We start from the raw sequence: 15,353 nt of genomic DNA, 5'->3' as shown, positions 1-15,353 counted from the left end.
AAGTGTATGTTGAAATTGGGTTATCTTTATCAGAATCTCTTGAAATCTGAATATTTTAACGATTGCAGACATCTTTTTTAGGATTCTAAATATTGTTTTCCTACAGTTACGTTGAAAAGTGGCCATTGCTGCACTGATTACAGAACGCAAAGAATCACTTTTCCGCTCTAGTGCGGGAAAAATTTTTCTGCACTCCAGATTTGCAACATGGCAACGCAAAATAGTTAGTAGGTTATATGGAGCAACAATGCAGCAAAATCAAAATGAAGTTGGTAACAGTGACTGGGCTGCTATAGTGAGCAGAGGTGCAACGAAGCACAACGCGCTAATTATTAAGTATATATATTATAACCAAGGACAACATTTTTATTCAATTTGATAATAAATTAAGGTTTTTATCAATAATAAAATTACACAGAAAAACATTTGATGCATTTCAGGCAATTTTACCCATAATTACCCACTTTTCATAAATTCAATGGTAACTGTAGGAAAAACTTAATGTCAAATACGTGCGCAAAGTTCCTCTGCTGCACTCAAGAAACCAACGTTTCTTTCGGTGCAGCAAACTGTCACTTTGCGCACTAGTTGCACAAATAACTATTTCTAGTTATGTGAACGTTTTGTAGTGTAGTGAATCAAGATTTTAGTATTTATTACATAATAATATTATCATGTGAAAGAGAATCAATGTTTTTAACTAATGAAACAAATAATTTTCTAATTTATTGAAGCTGTGATTTTGTTGGAGCTATTCACACTGTCATCAATCATCATAAGTTATACCAATTCTGACAGTTTGAAGTGAATCTCAATACTGTATATTATCATAGAGAAACAATAGCGTAAGTAGATATCCCATGGTATAGGGCGTTTATGTCGCAACGTTTACTGTTATCTGAAGCCGATTACTGTCGATTTTTACTGTTTTGTTGGGGTGAGAGTGCATGAACGGCACAGTATGAGAGACTACGAGCGTGACAGCTTCTCGGGAAAGAACTACGTGGACTATCGGCTTGAGATAACAGTAAGAGTTGCGACATAAACGCTCTATACCATAGGATATCTACTTACGCTATTTTTTCTCTATTGCTCTATTTTTTCTCTCATCAACTTGACTTTATTTTCCTTGTTGTCCTGAATTTTAAAATTTGACATTTTCAACTCCGCTATTTCATGACGTATTCGATGACTAAAACTGTTCTTAAAACATATTCCATGACAAACATGTGTTTTTTTCTTTGAAAAAGATTCGAGATTATTATTAAGTTATTAGACTTTGGATAGAGTTTAGAAACTCGCAACGATTTTACAATTCATATAAATCTTATTATTTAGGTAATTTATTAAATACTATAACTATTATTTAATTCTGGTCAATCGTTACCAAGCCCTATTGAAATAATAAGGTAGCTTTATTTTTATTTTAAGAAATTTTATCGATATTTGTATATTATTTCAATAATATATTTGTCTACTGTTAAAGCTAATAAGGTAGCTTTATTTTTATTTTAAGAAAATTTATCGATATTTGTATATTATTTCAATAATATATTTGTCATACTGTTGACTTGGTTCTAATTAAATATATATTTAATGATTAATATTATTGTTGGAATGAACTTAATACTTGATCAAATTTCTACTACTTGCTTACTTATCAGAAGTAATTTTAAAATAAGAATTACTTATTTACAAACATATACAGATTAGCACATAAGAATAGTGATTACAGTCTTAATTGCGGTATCTAACAACCAGTGACTTTCCATGTGGAATTATTTGAATTTGTTGTACCGAGCACGGTGTTTAGATGAAAACGGTAGGGGTCATGAAATGTGTGCGCAGTAGCAATACCTACTATTACTTAGTAATAGCATAGAGAAACAATAGCGTAAGTAGATATCCCATGGTATAGGGAATTCATGTCGCAACTTTTACTGTTATCTCAAGCCGATTACTGTCGATTATTGTCAATTTTTACTTTCCTTGCCCTATTACCATAGGTAAGGAAAGTATTGCTTTCCGACTAAATTTCTATACGTTTCAAGGTCCCCTGAGTCCAAAAAAGTGATTTTTGGGTATGGTGTGTGTGTGTGTGTGTGTGTGTGTGTGTGTGTGAGTGTGTGTGTGTGTGTGTGTGTGTGTGTGTGTGTGTGTGTGTGTGTGTGTGTGTGTGTGTGTGTGACTTGAAATTTGGAACGTGAGGTCCTTACACTATAAGCATCCGACACGAACAATTTCGATCAAATGCAATCCAAGATGGCTGCTAAAATGGCGAAAATGTTGTCAAAAAAAGGGTTTTTCGCGATTTGCTAAAAAACGGCTCCAACGATTTTGATTAAATTTATACCTAGAATAGTTATTGATAAGCTCTGTCAACTGCCACAAGTCCCATATCTGTAAAAATTTCAGGAGCTCCGCCCCGTCTTTGCAAAGTTTGATTTTAGATTCCTAATTATCAGGCTTCAGATACAATTAAAAAAAAATTGAGTGGAAAAGATTGAGCATGAAAATCTCTACAATTAATGTTTTGTAACATTTTCTCCTAAAATTGAAAATAAGCACGAAATTCGAGAAAATGTGATTATCCATTTGCAAACTGTTGGCAACTGTTGATTCTATTAAATCATTCACTATGAAGAGATAGCAGACCTCATATGTCTCCAGCGCTATTGTCCTGTCACCAGCTGTCTCAGATCTTAGAATAGTAGACTTGAGATATGCGTGAACACTAGCGTCAGGTGATCAATTTCCATAACGGCAAGGAAAGTTGTGAGTGCGCCACACCAGATTTTTACTGTTTTGTTGGGGTGAGAGTGTATGAACGGCTCAATTTGAGAGACTACCAGCGTCACACAACTGCATATGAAAGAACTACATGAACTATCGGCTTGGGGGATAACAGTAAAAGTTGCGACATGAACGCCCTATACCATGGGATATCTGCTTATGCTATCGTTTCTCTATGTTAATAGTAGGTAATGGCAGTAGCTAGCCAGCTAGATTGCGTCATCGCCACCAATTGAAGTTTTTAACACCTATTGGCAATTTATGAAACTTATTTGTCAAAAACAGATGATTGGATATAAAATTACGTCAGCTACACCGGAAATTTGTCACAAAAATGCGCGTAACACCTACCGTCTTCTTCTATATACCGTGGTACCGTGTACTGTATTATGTAGTACATCTCTGCACATTTGATTTCCATAATTTTCATTGTCAAATGTAACATCTAGGCTGTAATAATTATAAAGGTAGTAGGAAAAGCGTTTCAAACTGTGCTAATGTGTAAGGCCCGGTTGCACAAAAACCTGTAAAACTTAAATGATGATTAAATGCCACCAGAACCAAACAGAGAAGAAAAGAAGTCTTCTCTGATTGGTTCTCGTGGCATTTAATTATGATTAAAATTTAACAGGCTTTTGTGCAACCGGGGCTAAGACTTTTAGGGCCGGTTTCCGAGCTCGGGATTTGGCTAAGTTCTAGACTTTAAACAGCTGGAGTCAGAAAATTGGCTTTCCGAAACGAGGCGTTGTCATAGTCACATTTGAATTAAATTTCAAAAAACTAGAAAATTAAATACAAAATGAAATAATGAGAAAATAGTGTGAAGTTTCAGCTATTTTGAATTATTTAGAAATGTTTAATTTCGTCAAGGAAAAACGTTTCCAATATTATAGAATTGAGAAAATAAAAACTGGAACTAGGTACTGTTATAAAAACTGCGACTACGCTCCGTTTTGGGAGACTAATTTTCTGACTCCAGCTGTTTAAAGTCTAGAACTTAGCTGAATCCCGAGCTCGGAAACAGGCCCTTATTGTGTATATTTACAATTTTATTAGTTCAAATTCCACATTGGACATTTATATAGGCAATCTATTTACTACCAATATATGTGTTTTCTAGTTAGAAAAATTCTACGATCAAAGCACTAGTTGTTACTGTTGAATTTTGTCTTTATTTAAATTTTGACTGATGTTTGTGTGCCAAAGAAATATTGAATTATTGTTATTTGTATCGTTAGTTGTAGGTTTTACATTCCAGATATTTTTCTATTAGGATTTTATTAGAAATGTATGTGATCCGTGAGTTATCATTGTAACAACGCAGGCAGTCCACTTAACCAGAAATTGCACAATTATTTATTTAATTATGTCCAGTTAGAATATTGAAAGCAATAACTTGATTCGATAAATTACTTATGGCCATTTCACTACTCTGAGAGTAAGTATGAAGTTTTAAAATCATTGAGAAATAAAGATTTATTATTAAAACAGTGCTTTTATTACCAACTTCCCTCATTTAAGATTCATATAGCACATTATTGAATTAATGAAAACAATATAAAAATCTTGAAGTACCCTTTATTTTTTTAAAACTTTAAAATAGTTCAACATCTAGTTTAGACCCTAACTAGGGTCTAAGTCGAAATCAACTTGTTGAAATCAACTTGAAAATGACCTAAGTTAGGGTCGAAACTATTTGTTAATAGTTGATCAACTTGGAAATGACCTAAGTTAGGTCGAAACTATTTGTTAATAGTTGATCAACTTGAAAATGACCTAATTTAGCGTCGAAACTATTTGTTGAACTATTTTAAAGTTTTTAAAAAACAAAGAGTACTTCAAGATTTGTATATTGTTTTTATTAAATTGTTAAAAAGTAGCTCATGTGAATGAAGTGTTTTCACATTATTGAGTTATACTGAGATGAATTTCCTTATTTCAATTTCCAAAAGGTTGCCAGTCTTTTATATTAGAATTAGCTGGCCAGATTAGTCAGGCGTTGCACCCTTCAGTCTGCTAACACTAATTGGTCTTGGGTTCGAATCCCCCCGGCAGGCATGGACTTTCGATTATGCTCTTTGATGCGAGGAACACGAATCTGGAATCCGATTTGCAAAATGCCTCACCGTTCATTAGATATGGCCGTTTGAAAATGATATGTTTGAAGCTGCATAACTCACCCTGTATAGTAGCTGGGGGTGCCAAATTTGACTCCGACATTTCTCAGGTAAAGCTTCATCTATGGTGCGAATTTCAGCCAAATCTGAGATATTTTTTTACTGTTTCAAAACGCACGATGGTTATTAGTCTAGTCCATGATTTTTCTCATTTTTTTGTGAAAAATAAAAATCGCTCAAACTTCATGACCTTATGCTCTTTGATGCGAGGAACACGAATCTGGAATCCGATTTGCAAAATTCCTTACCGTTCATTAGATATGGCCGTTTGAAAATTTGCAAATTTTATGTTAGAAGCTGCATAACTCACCCTGTAAAGTAGCTGGGGGTGCCAAATTTGGCTCCGACATTTCTCAGGTAAAGCTTCATCTATGGTGCAAATTTCAGCCAAATCTGAGATACTTCTCTTTACTGTTTCAAAAAGCACGATGGTTAGTCGTACGATGTTGGATCATCATGGATTTTAGCAAAAATGGTCAAAAATTAAAGCCGAGACGACTAAGGCGTTGCAACCTTCAGTCTGCTAGCGCTACTTGGTCGTGGGTTCCAATCCCGCCGGTTGGCATGGACGTTTAATCATCTCATCAAATCACCCAAGCATTTTTCATTACCCAAGAACAAGCTAAAAGCTCATGTGGACATCATCCGCAATAAAAAAATATTTCCATTCGAAACCTTTGGTGTTCCAATTATATATTCAGGACGACTTACAATTGGAATAAATAGACTGACTCACTTTCAAAAATATTAATCTTTATCTCATTAGTGGTAAAATTCACAATTAACTAATGTTAAATGTAACATTCATTGACATTTTTTAATGTATAAAACATTTATCAAATAGAAACAAAACATCAGAACTATTTTTCTAATTATCACAGAGTATACAACAAAAACGTAAGTTCCATAACTGGATATTGCTAAATTTATTCAATAATTATTATACACTCTTGACTCAATCATCCAAAATCAATTTCACAAAACTTGAGAGCTTATTCCAATTGAATAAAACGACTTGAAAATGTCACAACTACTGCCGTTTCAATCAATATAAATATCTATGACATCATCACTTCGAGTGATTGACATCACTCTCTTATAGTCAGCACAGAAACATCCTTGAAATGTCCTTGAGAAATCATCAATGAAATCTACTTTCTCACAATGTGATGAATGACTGTAGCGAGGCAGAATCCGGTTGACAAGAGTAAGCCACTCCTGGAATAAAAAAAAATTATAAATATTTTTAAAAATCACAGCAAATTTATTGGTATACTAAAAAATTATAGTGATATCCATTTGACAGCATTTCTTAAGAACTAGTAGTTCTGTGAACAGCAGACCTCACGCAGTATTCTCATCCACAAGTACCTGATTGAAACTATAGACCTTATGGAAATACAGCAATAGACTGGCCTCTCCACACATCTGTGTAATCACTTGTCAGCTGATTTATGATGAATAATTCTATAGAGTGATTTTTACTCTAAAATTGGCGTATGAAGGAGGCTCCTTTTTCCTTTTATATTATCCTTGAAATGTAAAATTTCCAAAAACCTTGTATATAAGTCGACGCGCAATTAAAAAAGGAAAATACCTGTCAAATTTCAGAAAATCTATTACCACGTTTCGCCGTAAATGCGCAACATATAAACATTTAAACATTAAGAGAAATGCCAAACCGTCGACTTGAATCTTAGACCTCACTTCGCTCGGTCAATAACAATAGAATAGAATAGAAAAAGTCTTATTCATCAGATGTAAGAAATACATTGGAACAGTTACAATAAATTAAATATAAATAACTAGGCTAGCCTAGTATATATAGACAGAAACGTTTCATCAAAAATCAATGTTAAACTCTTGAAAAGAATACAGCGACAATTTGACCTGATATTCCTTTAGATTCTTTGCAAACATTCTTGGATCTTCTAATATTTGGAGACTGCTTGGTAACTACTTCTACCTCTGTATATGTTTTTTTCGTAAAAAGATATAATCTGTGCCTCTCTATTATTCGACCAAACCTTGTATTATAACCGTGAGTGTTATTTCTCAAGTTTGTGTCACCAAATTTTTTGAAAAAGACTAAAACATCATATATGTATTGTCCATATATTGTGAAAATTATGCAATAATGCTTTCCTAGTAATGCTAATAGTGTGTAGTGAATGTAATTTTGAATGAATCAATTGATGAAATACTTATTGATATGACTTACCAAATCATGCTTCTGATAATTTTGCTTTCTTTCCACATGCTGTAACGAAAAATTGAGTAATTTTTGTCGTTGGCAAACTCTCGCAACATGCTTCTGGCCCTGGAACCATAAAATAAAACATAGGTGAGAATACATAGTTTCAATTTTATGAAAAGCTATAGATGGATATCTTTCTTGATCCATGAAACGTCTATAAATGCATAAGATTACAAAATACATAAGACCACGTCAAAAGATTTGAATGCAAACAGAAACCCATTAAATGTATTATATAAATATTTTTATATTTTTGTCATAGTCATTCAATTTTAGCTGTTTTCCAAGCATGAAATCAATTCGGTAGACAGCTGTTTGCAGAGCAAATAAACATATGATTCTCATTACAGCATACTGTACTGTAGTGAAACCATATGTTTTCTTTAAGGTGCGTACAGACTTTCGCTCTGCTCCAAGACCGATCGTCACTCCAGCAGAGCGATTGTTGATCGACCGGGGAGCAACAGTGGTTCGACCGGGGAACGCGAGAAGAGCGTGTAGAACAGAGGTCGCGTTTGGCAAGCTCCTAGGTCGAACGTCGAATGAACCAATAGTTGAGCATGCGTGTTCAACGTTTTTGTTTGTAATGTTTGTTAATATAGCTACGATCTCTGTGTTAGCAAATAAAATTATCAAAATTAATAATTAATTATTAAATTGAATAATATAAAGTTATAGAAACATTTATTATAATAGGTACCGACATATTAGCATTTAGAAGAAAGAAGCTGAACTCCCAACCAAGCCTTTCACCTTTTGAAACACTGGCAAGAATTAAATTTTATAATAAAATATTAAAATAAATGCAATAATTATAATATTTATTATCAATTCATTATATAAACATAATTAATAAACCTAAAGGTGCGTACAGACTTTCGCTCTGCTCCGCAACCGAACGTCACTCCAGCAGAGCGATTGATGATCGACCGGGGAGCAACAGTGGTTCGACCGGGGAATGCGAGAAGATCTAACATCTTCCGTAACGTTCATGATGGGTGCGCGGGCGGAGCGACTGTGGTACGATGGAGGAACGAGGGCGGTACGAAGGCGGAGCGTGCTCGGTGCGGGTTGGAAGTGCGTATATGTGTACGCAGCTTTACAGTCGAGTATGTTTCCTAGTTCCGAAATAGGAACAGCAAAACTGCTACAAAAAAAACACCTTCAGCGCTCGAGGGTGAAGTTTTGTCAACTTCCAAAAAATTCCTTATTCGGAATTAGGTCATGTTTATAGAATGCATGTAGTAACTTCAGCACAAGCAAGTAATGTTTTCTATTTCTCAATTATTCTTCTTTAGATTATTATGACAGAAAATAGTGTACGTTACTTGTACGTGAATGTCTTTTGCAGAGCTCGAATAAAATTCTTGTCTCGGCTAACGCCTCGACTAGAAACATCATTCTCGCCTGCAAAAGGCCCCTTCCCGTCTCTTTTACATAAGATACTATTTTAGTACAAAACAACATTTAGAGCTTATTACCGTACTTTGTTGTAGATATATAGATATCGATAGATATCTATCCATGAAACATCTATAGATGCATAAGATCAAGTCGAAAGATTAGATCACCTACATAATAGAGTCTAAGGCCCAGTTGCACAAAATTCGGTTGAATTTTAACCGTGATTAATCTCACGAGAACCAATCAGAGAAGGTTTATTTGAAAAGACGGCTTCTCTGATTGGTTCTCGTGGAATTAATCACGATTAAAATTTAACCGGCTTTTGTGCAACCGACACTAAGTCAATAGGTTAATATGCCTATATGGTTACAGTGGTTGTAGAGCATTGCAGGTCTATGCTGGATTCAGGCAGCTGAAAAAACTCTTCAACATCATAAAAAGGGTTTAAGCAGTGCCACGTATGTAGTTTTTTTGAATTCTATGTTTCACATCTCTAAATTTGAGGGGCAATTTATTAAATAAACGTCTACCCATGATCAGATGGCTGGACCTTAGCCTCACCAGACGGAGAAAAGGAATGTTGATGTCATGCCTAAGTCGAGTATTTATGCCATGATCTACATTGGAGCGTTTCCCTACACTTGATTTTTATTTTGATTTATAACAAGGCTACTAAATATATACAGATTCACCACCTTAAGAATGCCAAGCTCAACAAAAAGTGGCTATATAATAATATAGTATACATAAAATCCTATCATATTAAGCGAGCAATTTCTGTATATGGTTATCTGGTTATGTATGTCCAACGGATCTCGAAACGGCTCTAACGATTTTCACAAAATTTGGAAATTAGTAGGTTTATTATATAAAAATTCGATTGCACTAGGTCTCATCCCTGGGAAAACTCGCTGAAGGACATGAAAAGGATAATAATTGGAAAAAGATATGATAATTTCGTCGTATGTTGATGATTGAAGTGAGAGAGCGAGTTCATGTTTCTGGGACTGAGATAAAATTATGACTCAGCTGTTGAACTTTTGTAATCATTCAATCAGGTACTTAGTTCCGGTTGCACAAAAACCGGTTAAATTTTACTCCTAATTAATTCTAGAAGAACCAATTAGAGAAGCGATATTTTTGAAATGGTCTTCTCTGATTTGAAATCAATCAGGATTAAAATTTAACCGGCTTTTGTGCAACCAGGCCTTTGTGAGAAAATTTTTTGCATTCCTCTTGGAATTGATCTCAATTCACTGTGATTAGATAGAACATTTTTGTATGAACTATAAATTATATATTATAATTTCTTCTTTCGTAATAAATTTTTCATGCTTTTTTACTCCGAGCGAAGCTCGGTCCCCCGATATTAGTATAGTATATGTAAAATAATGATTGGGAGTGAATTTTTACTTACAATGAGTGACTTGGTATAGCGATGACCATAGCATTTGATCCTAGAGGCATTGCATCAAATGGAGAATATTTCGTCAACAGCTCCATCACCTGAAAGAAAATTTAATATTTTCACAATAAAGTCTAATAAAAATTTGAGTGAGTTTACAGTTACTTGAGTTATTTGTTACCATACAAGTGTCATAGTGAGATTTAATTATCAGCATTAGCGTTATTCATAAGGAATGCTGACAAGTGAATCCCACTAGAGATATTACAAAAAAATTATTAAGCTGTTCAATCAATAAATTTTACAAAATATGTCATGAAAAATTGAGAGAAAATAGAAGATGAAAATGTAATTTGAAATACGTTAATATGAAATTGTGTTGCATCTACATAAATGAGCGGAGTTTAAAGAAATAACCGTCCATTCTCGAAAAAGGATATTCAAGATTATCCTTTCCATTAACACTATTCTTATATTAAGGGTTTGTGGAATTATTGATTGTTTCCACAAACCCTTAATATTAAGAATAGTGTTAATGGAAAGGATAATCTTGAATATCCTTTTTCGAGACTGGACGGTTATTTGTTGAAACTCCGCTGATTTATGTACATGCAACACAATTTTATATTAACGTATTTCAAATTACATTTTCATCTTCTATTTTCTCTCAATTTTTCATTACATATTTTGTAAATTTATTGATTGAACAGCTTAATATTTTTTTGTAATATCTCTAGTGAGATTCACTTTAAATTATCAGCATTCCTTATGAATAACGCTAATGCTGATAATTAAATCTCACTATGACACTTGTATGGTAACAAATAACTCAAGTAACTGTAAACTCACTCAAATTTTTATTAGACTTTATTGTGAAAATATTAAATTTTCTTTCAGGTGATGGAGCTGTTGACGAAATATTCTCCATTTGATGCAATGCCTCTAGGATCAAATGCTATGGTCATCGCTATACCAAGTCACTCATTGTAAGTAAAAATTCACTCCCAATCATCATTATTATATATCATAATATTTTACATATACTATACTAATATCGGGGGACCGAGCTTCGCTCGGAGTAAAAAAGCATGAAAAAGTTATTACGAAAGAAGAAATTATAATATATAATTTATAGTTCATACAAAATGTTCTATCTAATCACAGTGAATTCAGATCATTTCCAAGAGGAATGCAAAAAATTTTCTCACAAAGGCCTGGTTGCACAAAAGCCGGTTAATTTTAATCCTGATTGATTTCAAATCAGAGAAGACCATTTCAAAAAGATCGCTTCTCTGATTGGTTCTACTAGAATTAATCATTAGTAAAATTTAACCGGGTTTTGTGCAACCGGAACTAAGTACCTGATTGAATGATTACAAAAGTTCAACAGCTGAGTCATAATTTTATCTCAGTCCCAGAAACATGAACTCGCTCTCTCACTTCAATCATCAACATACGACGAAATTATCATCTGTTTTTCCAATTATTATCCTTTTCATGTCCTTCAGCGAGTTTTCCCAGGGATGGGACCTAGTGCAATCGAATTTTTATATAATAAACCTACTAATTTCCAAATTTTGTGAAAATCGTCAGAGCCGTTTCGAGATCCGTTGGACATACATAACCAGATAACCATATACAGAAATTGCTCGCTTAATATGATAGGATTTTATGTATACTATATTATTATATAGCCACTTTTTGTTGAGCTTGGCATTCTTAAGGTGATGAATCTGTATATATTTAGTAGCCTTGTTATAAATCAAAATAAAAATCAAGTGTAGGGAAACGCTCCAATGTAGATCGAACGTTAATGGCATCAATACTCGACATAGGCATGACATCAACATTCCTTTTCTCCGTCTGGTGAGGCTAAGGTCCAGTCATCCGATCATGGGTAGACGTTTATTTAATAAATTGACCCTCAAATTTAGAGACATGTGAAACATAGAATTCAAAAAAAACTACATACGTGGCTCTGCTTAAACCCTTTTTATGATGAGAGTTGCAGGTCTATGCTCTCATCATAAAAGGTTTAAGCAGAGCCACGTATGTAGTTTTTTTTTGAATTCTATGTTTCACATGTCTCTAAATTTGAGGGTCAATTATTAAATAAACGTCTACCCATGATCGGATGACTGGACCTTAGCCTCACCAGACGGAGAAAAGGAATGTTGATGTCATGCCTATGTCGAGTATTGATGCCATTAACGTTCGATCTACATTGGAGCGTTTCCCTACACTTGATTTTTATTTTGATTTATAACAAGGCTACTAAATATATACAGATTCATCACCTTAAGAATGCCAAGCTCAACAAAAAGTGGCTATATAATAATATAGTATACATAAAATCCTATCATATTAAGCGAGCAATTTCTGTATATGGTTATCTGGTTATGTATGTCCAACGGATCTCGAAACGGCTCTGACGATTTTCACAAAATTTGGAAATTAGTAGGTTTATGATATAAAAATTCGATTGCCCTAGGTCCCATCACTGTGAACTGGTGAAATAATTGAAGAAAAGCTTACAATCACAGACTAAATGGAGAAAACAAAATCGGCATTAATGTAATCCTGGAAAGTAAATGAAGATGAAGTAACAGTAACAATCTTTAGACTCTATAAAAACTATTAATTAATTATAGAGCCTAAACAAACTAGATCAAGGAAATGAAACGGCATTAATGTGAACCATAGAAACAGATTTTAGATAAGCTTACAGTCTTCGACTAATGAGTAAAACGAAATCAACATAATGTGACTTCTGGAAAGTACATTGAAGATGTGCTAACTCTGGCCATCTATAGTTCTCTAGATTCATAGTTACACTATAATGGTCATGGTTAACTAACAGTAATAAACTAGTTGAAGAATACGAACCAGAATTAATGTGAACCAAGGAATTGGCTTATCCGCATCCACATGTGGCCAATGAAGGCCAATGTCGACCAGCGCCAGTGTGTGGATGGGTGGTTGCCAACGCTGGCCTCATGGGCACTAGTCACAGGGCCAGCGACTGGGCCAACATGTGGATGCCGCAAAGATATGTTTCCCTGGTTCACATAAATTCTGGTTTCGTTTTCTTAATCTAGTATGTTACTGTTGAAGAAATTAGCTTACAGTCGCAGACTAGATTGGAGAATACGAAATCAGCATGAATGTGAACCAGGGGATCAGTTCAAAGTAGCTAACTAGTTAAGAAAAACGAGGGCCAGCGACTGGGCCAACATGTGGATGCCGCAATAGATATGTTTCCCTGGTTCACATCAATTCTGGTTTCGTTCTCTTTAATGTAGTATGTTACTGTTGAAGAATTTAGCTTACAGTTGCAGACTAGATTGGAGAATACGAAATCAGCATGAATGTGAACCAGGGGATCAGTTCAAAGTAGCTAACTAGTTAAGAAAAACGAGGGCCAGCAACTGGGCCAACATGTGGATGCCGCAATAGATAAGTTTCCCTGGTTGGTTCACATCAATTCTGGTTTCGTTTTCTTTAATCTAGTATGTTACTGTTAAAGTATTTAGCTTACAGTCGCAGACTAGATTGGAGGAAACAAAATCAGCATTAATGTGAACCAGGAATTAGTTTAAAGTAACAAACTAGTTTAGAAAACGAAATCTGAATCAATGCGAACTGATGCAGTAATACCTTTCTCAAGTATATTTCGGGAAAGTTTCCATTACTACAAATCCCAGCAAAAGTTACGCCACTGTTATAGATTCGCTATTGGTAGTGAAACTTGGACCATGACAAGGCAAGATGAGGGTCTGCTCAGGAGATTTGAGAGAAAAATCCTGAGAAGGATATTTGGAGCCATTACGGAAGGAGATGCTTATCGACAGCGACATAATGCTGAGCTGTATGATCTGTATGGAAACAAGGATATAGTTACGGCTATCAAGCTAGGAAGATTGCGATGGGCCGGACATGTGATCCGGGCAGATGACACTCACCTATTAAGCAAATCCTACAGGCAAGCCAGAAGGGAAACGTCGACCAGGGAGGCCGCGCCTGAGGTGGTTAGATGTGGTGGATCGGGATGCTGGAGCGGCCGGACTGAGAGGATGGAGACGATTGGCACGGAATAGAGATGATTGGAGGCTTAGGCTTGGGGAGGCCAGGACCCTTGAAGGTTGTCGTGCCAGTGATGATGATAGATTCGCTATGAACTGTTAGCATTGATTGAAAAAGAATGATTTCGATTGACTTACAATATGATGATGGAAGCTCTGATAACATGACTTTACACCTCCACTCAGAGACGCCACTGATAGTTCGGTGCTGCTTAGTGGCCGCTTTATACCCTCTCTGAAATTATGATAACAATACAATTATTAATATTATATTCTAAAGTTATCCGCATCAAACTATTGATCATGAGTAAAGTAGTAAATGTGGAAATTCTATACTGAACAAGATATTTTATTTCTTGAGCCTATAGTTCCCACATATTTCTTACATATTGTGTATAAGATTATAAGATAGAAACGTATAAGATTAGAAGATCTTGCTTTGCTTTGAGTACAACTACAAACCCTTATAAAACACACTTAGAATTCAAAATATACTTAAAAACCACCAGCACCAACGTACTCCCAAAAAATCATCCCGATTATCAAGTAGTTTTCAAATCTATATGAAGCATACATTCTTTTTTTTACTAAGTGATAGTATTTATTTAACGTTGTTTATATTGTAATTCACTTGAAAATAAGAAACTTTTATATTAATCCATCCAAATTTAAAATTGTTTGTTTTATTCTAATTTATATTTTAGATTGTGATTTGGTGTAGAAATTTGAATGGACATAACCTATAATATTGGACAATTTATAACTAAATTAGGAAATTGAAGAAGTTTTAGGCAATAGCCTGTTTTTTCTTTTTCGATTCTTGTATTTTTTTGCTAACCTTATAAATAAATAAATGAATAAATTACTTCAAGTTGGAATTTATTGTGAAAAATGGAAATAACGTTAAAATTGGTACTTCTCAATGTTTATCTGTCAACTATGGGAATTGTAGATCAATTCTGTGGCTTGGTGCAAGAACTACCTATGTCAACATATCAACTTTCTCACAAATCAGCTTGAAAGTTCACTTGTATTTTCGAACTACGGCATTTTGATACGGAAATGCGAGTGCTAGAAGTGCAGAAGTCGACATTGATAGTTCTGGCACGGAGCTCAAATGACAATCTAAAAATATGTCTTCATTGGTAATTTTCACTCTCTGAGAGGGAATTAGTAAATACTAAAACTAACTTACTAAATCATGACATTGGTAGTATAAATTTTATAACTTTTTA

General features: G+C 34.4%; 1 protein-coding gene across 1 annotated transcript; it reads right to left on the bottom strand.

The window, feature by feature from the left end:
* Window positions 1–5,709: 5,709 nt before the first annotated feature.
* On the bottom strand, window positions 5,710–10,140 carry LOC120353367 (pre-piRNA 3'-exonuclease trimmer-like). The gene is made up of 3 exons (XM_039436791.1): window positions 10,049–10,140; window positions 7,192–7,290; window positions 5,710–6,188 (listed from the first exon to the last, which is right to left on the bottom strand). Exons 1-3 carry the CDS (start codon window positions 10,132–10,134, stop codon window positions 6,122–6,124), a joined length of 252 nt encoding a protein of 83 aa, XP_039292725.1. The 5' UTR covers window positions 10,135–10,140; the 3' UTR covers window positions 5,710–6,121.
* Between the last annotated feature and the right edge of the window lie 5,213 nt (window positions 10,141–15,353).

Source organism: Nilaparvata lugens, chromosome 10 (genome assembly GCF_014356525.2).
Source record: "Nilaparvata lugens isolate BPH chromosome 10, ASM1435652v1, whole genome shotgun sequence".
Taxonomy (NCBI): domain Eukaryota; kingdom Metazoa; phylum Arthropoda; class Insecta; order Hemiptera; family Delphacidae; genus Nilaparvata; species Nilaparvata lugens.
This window is presented reverse-complemented; position numbering and strand designations above follow the sequence as displayed.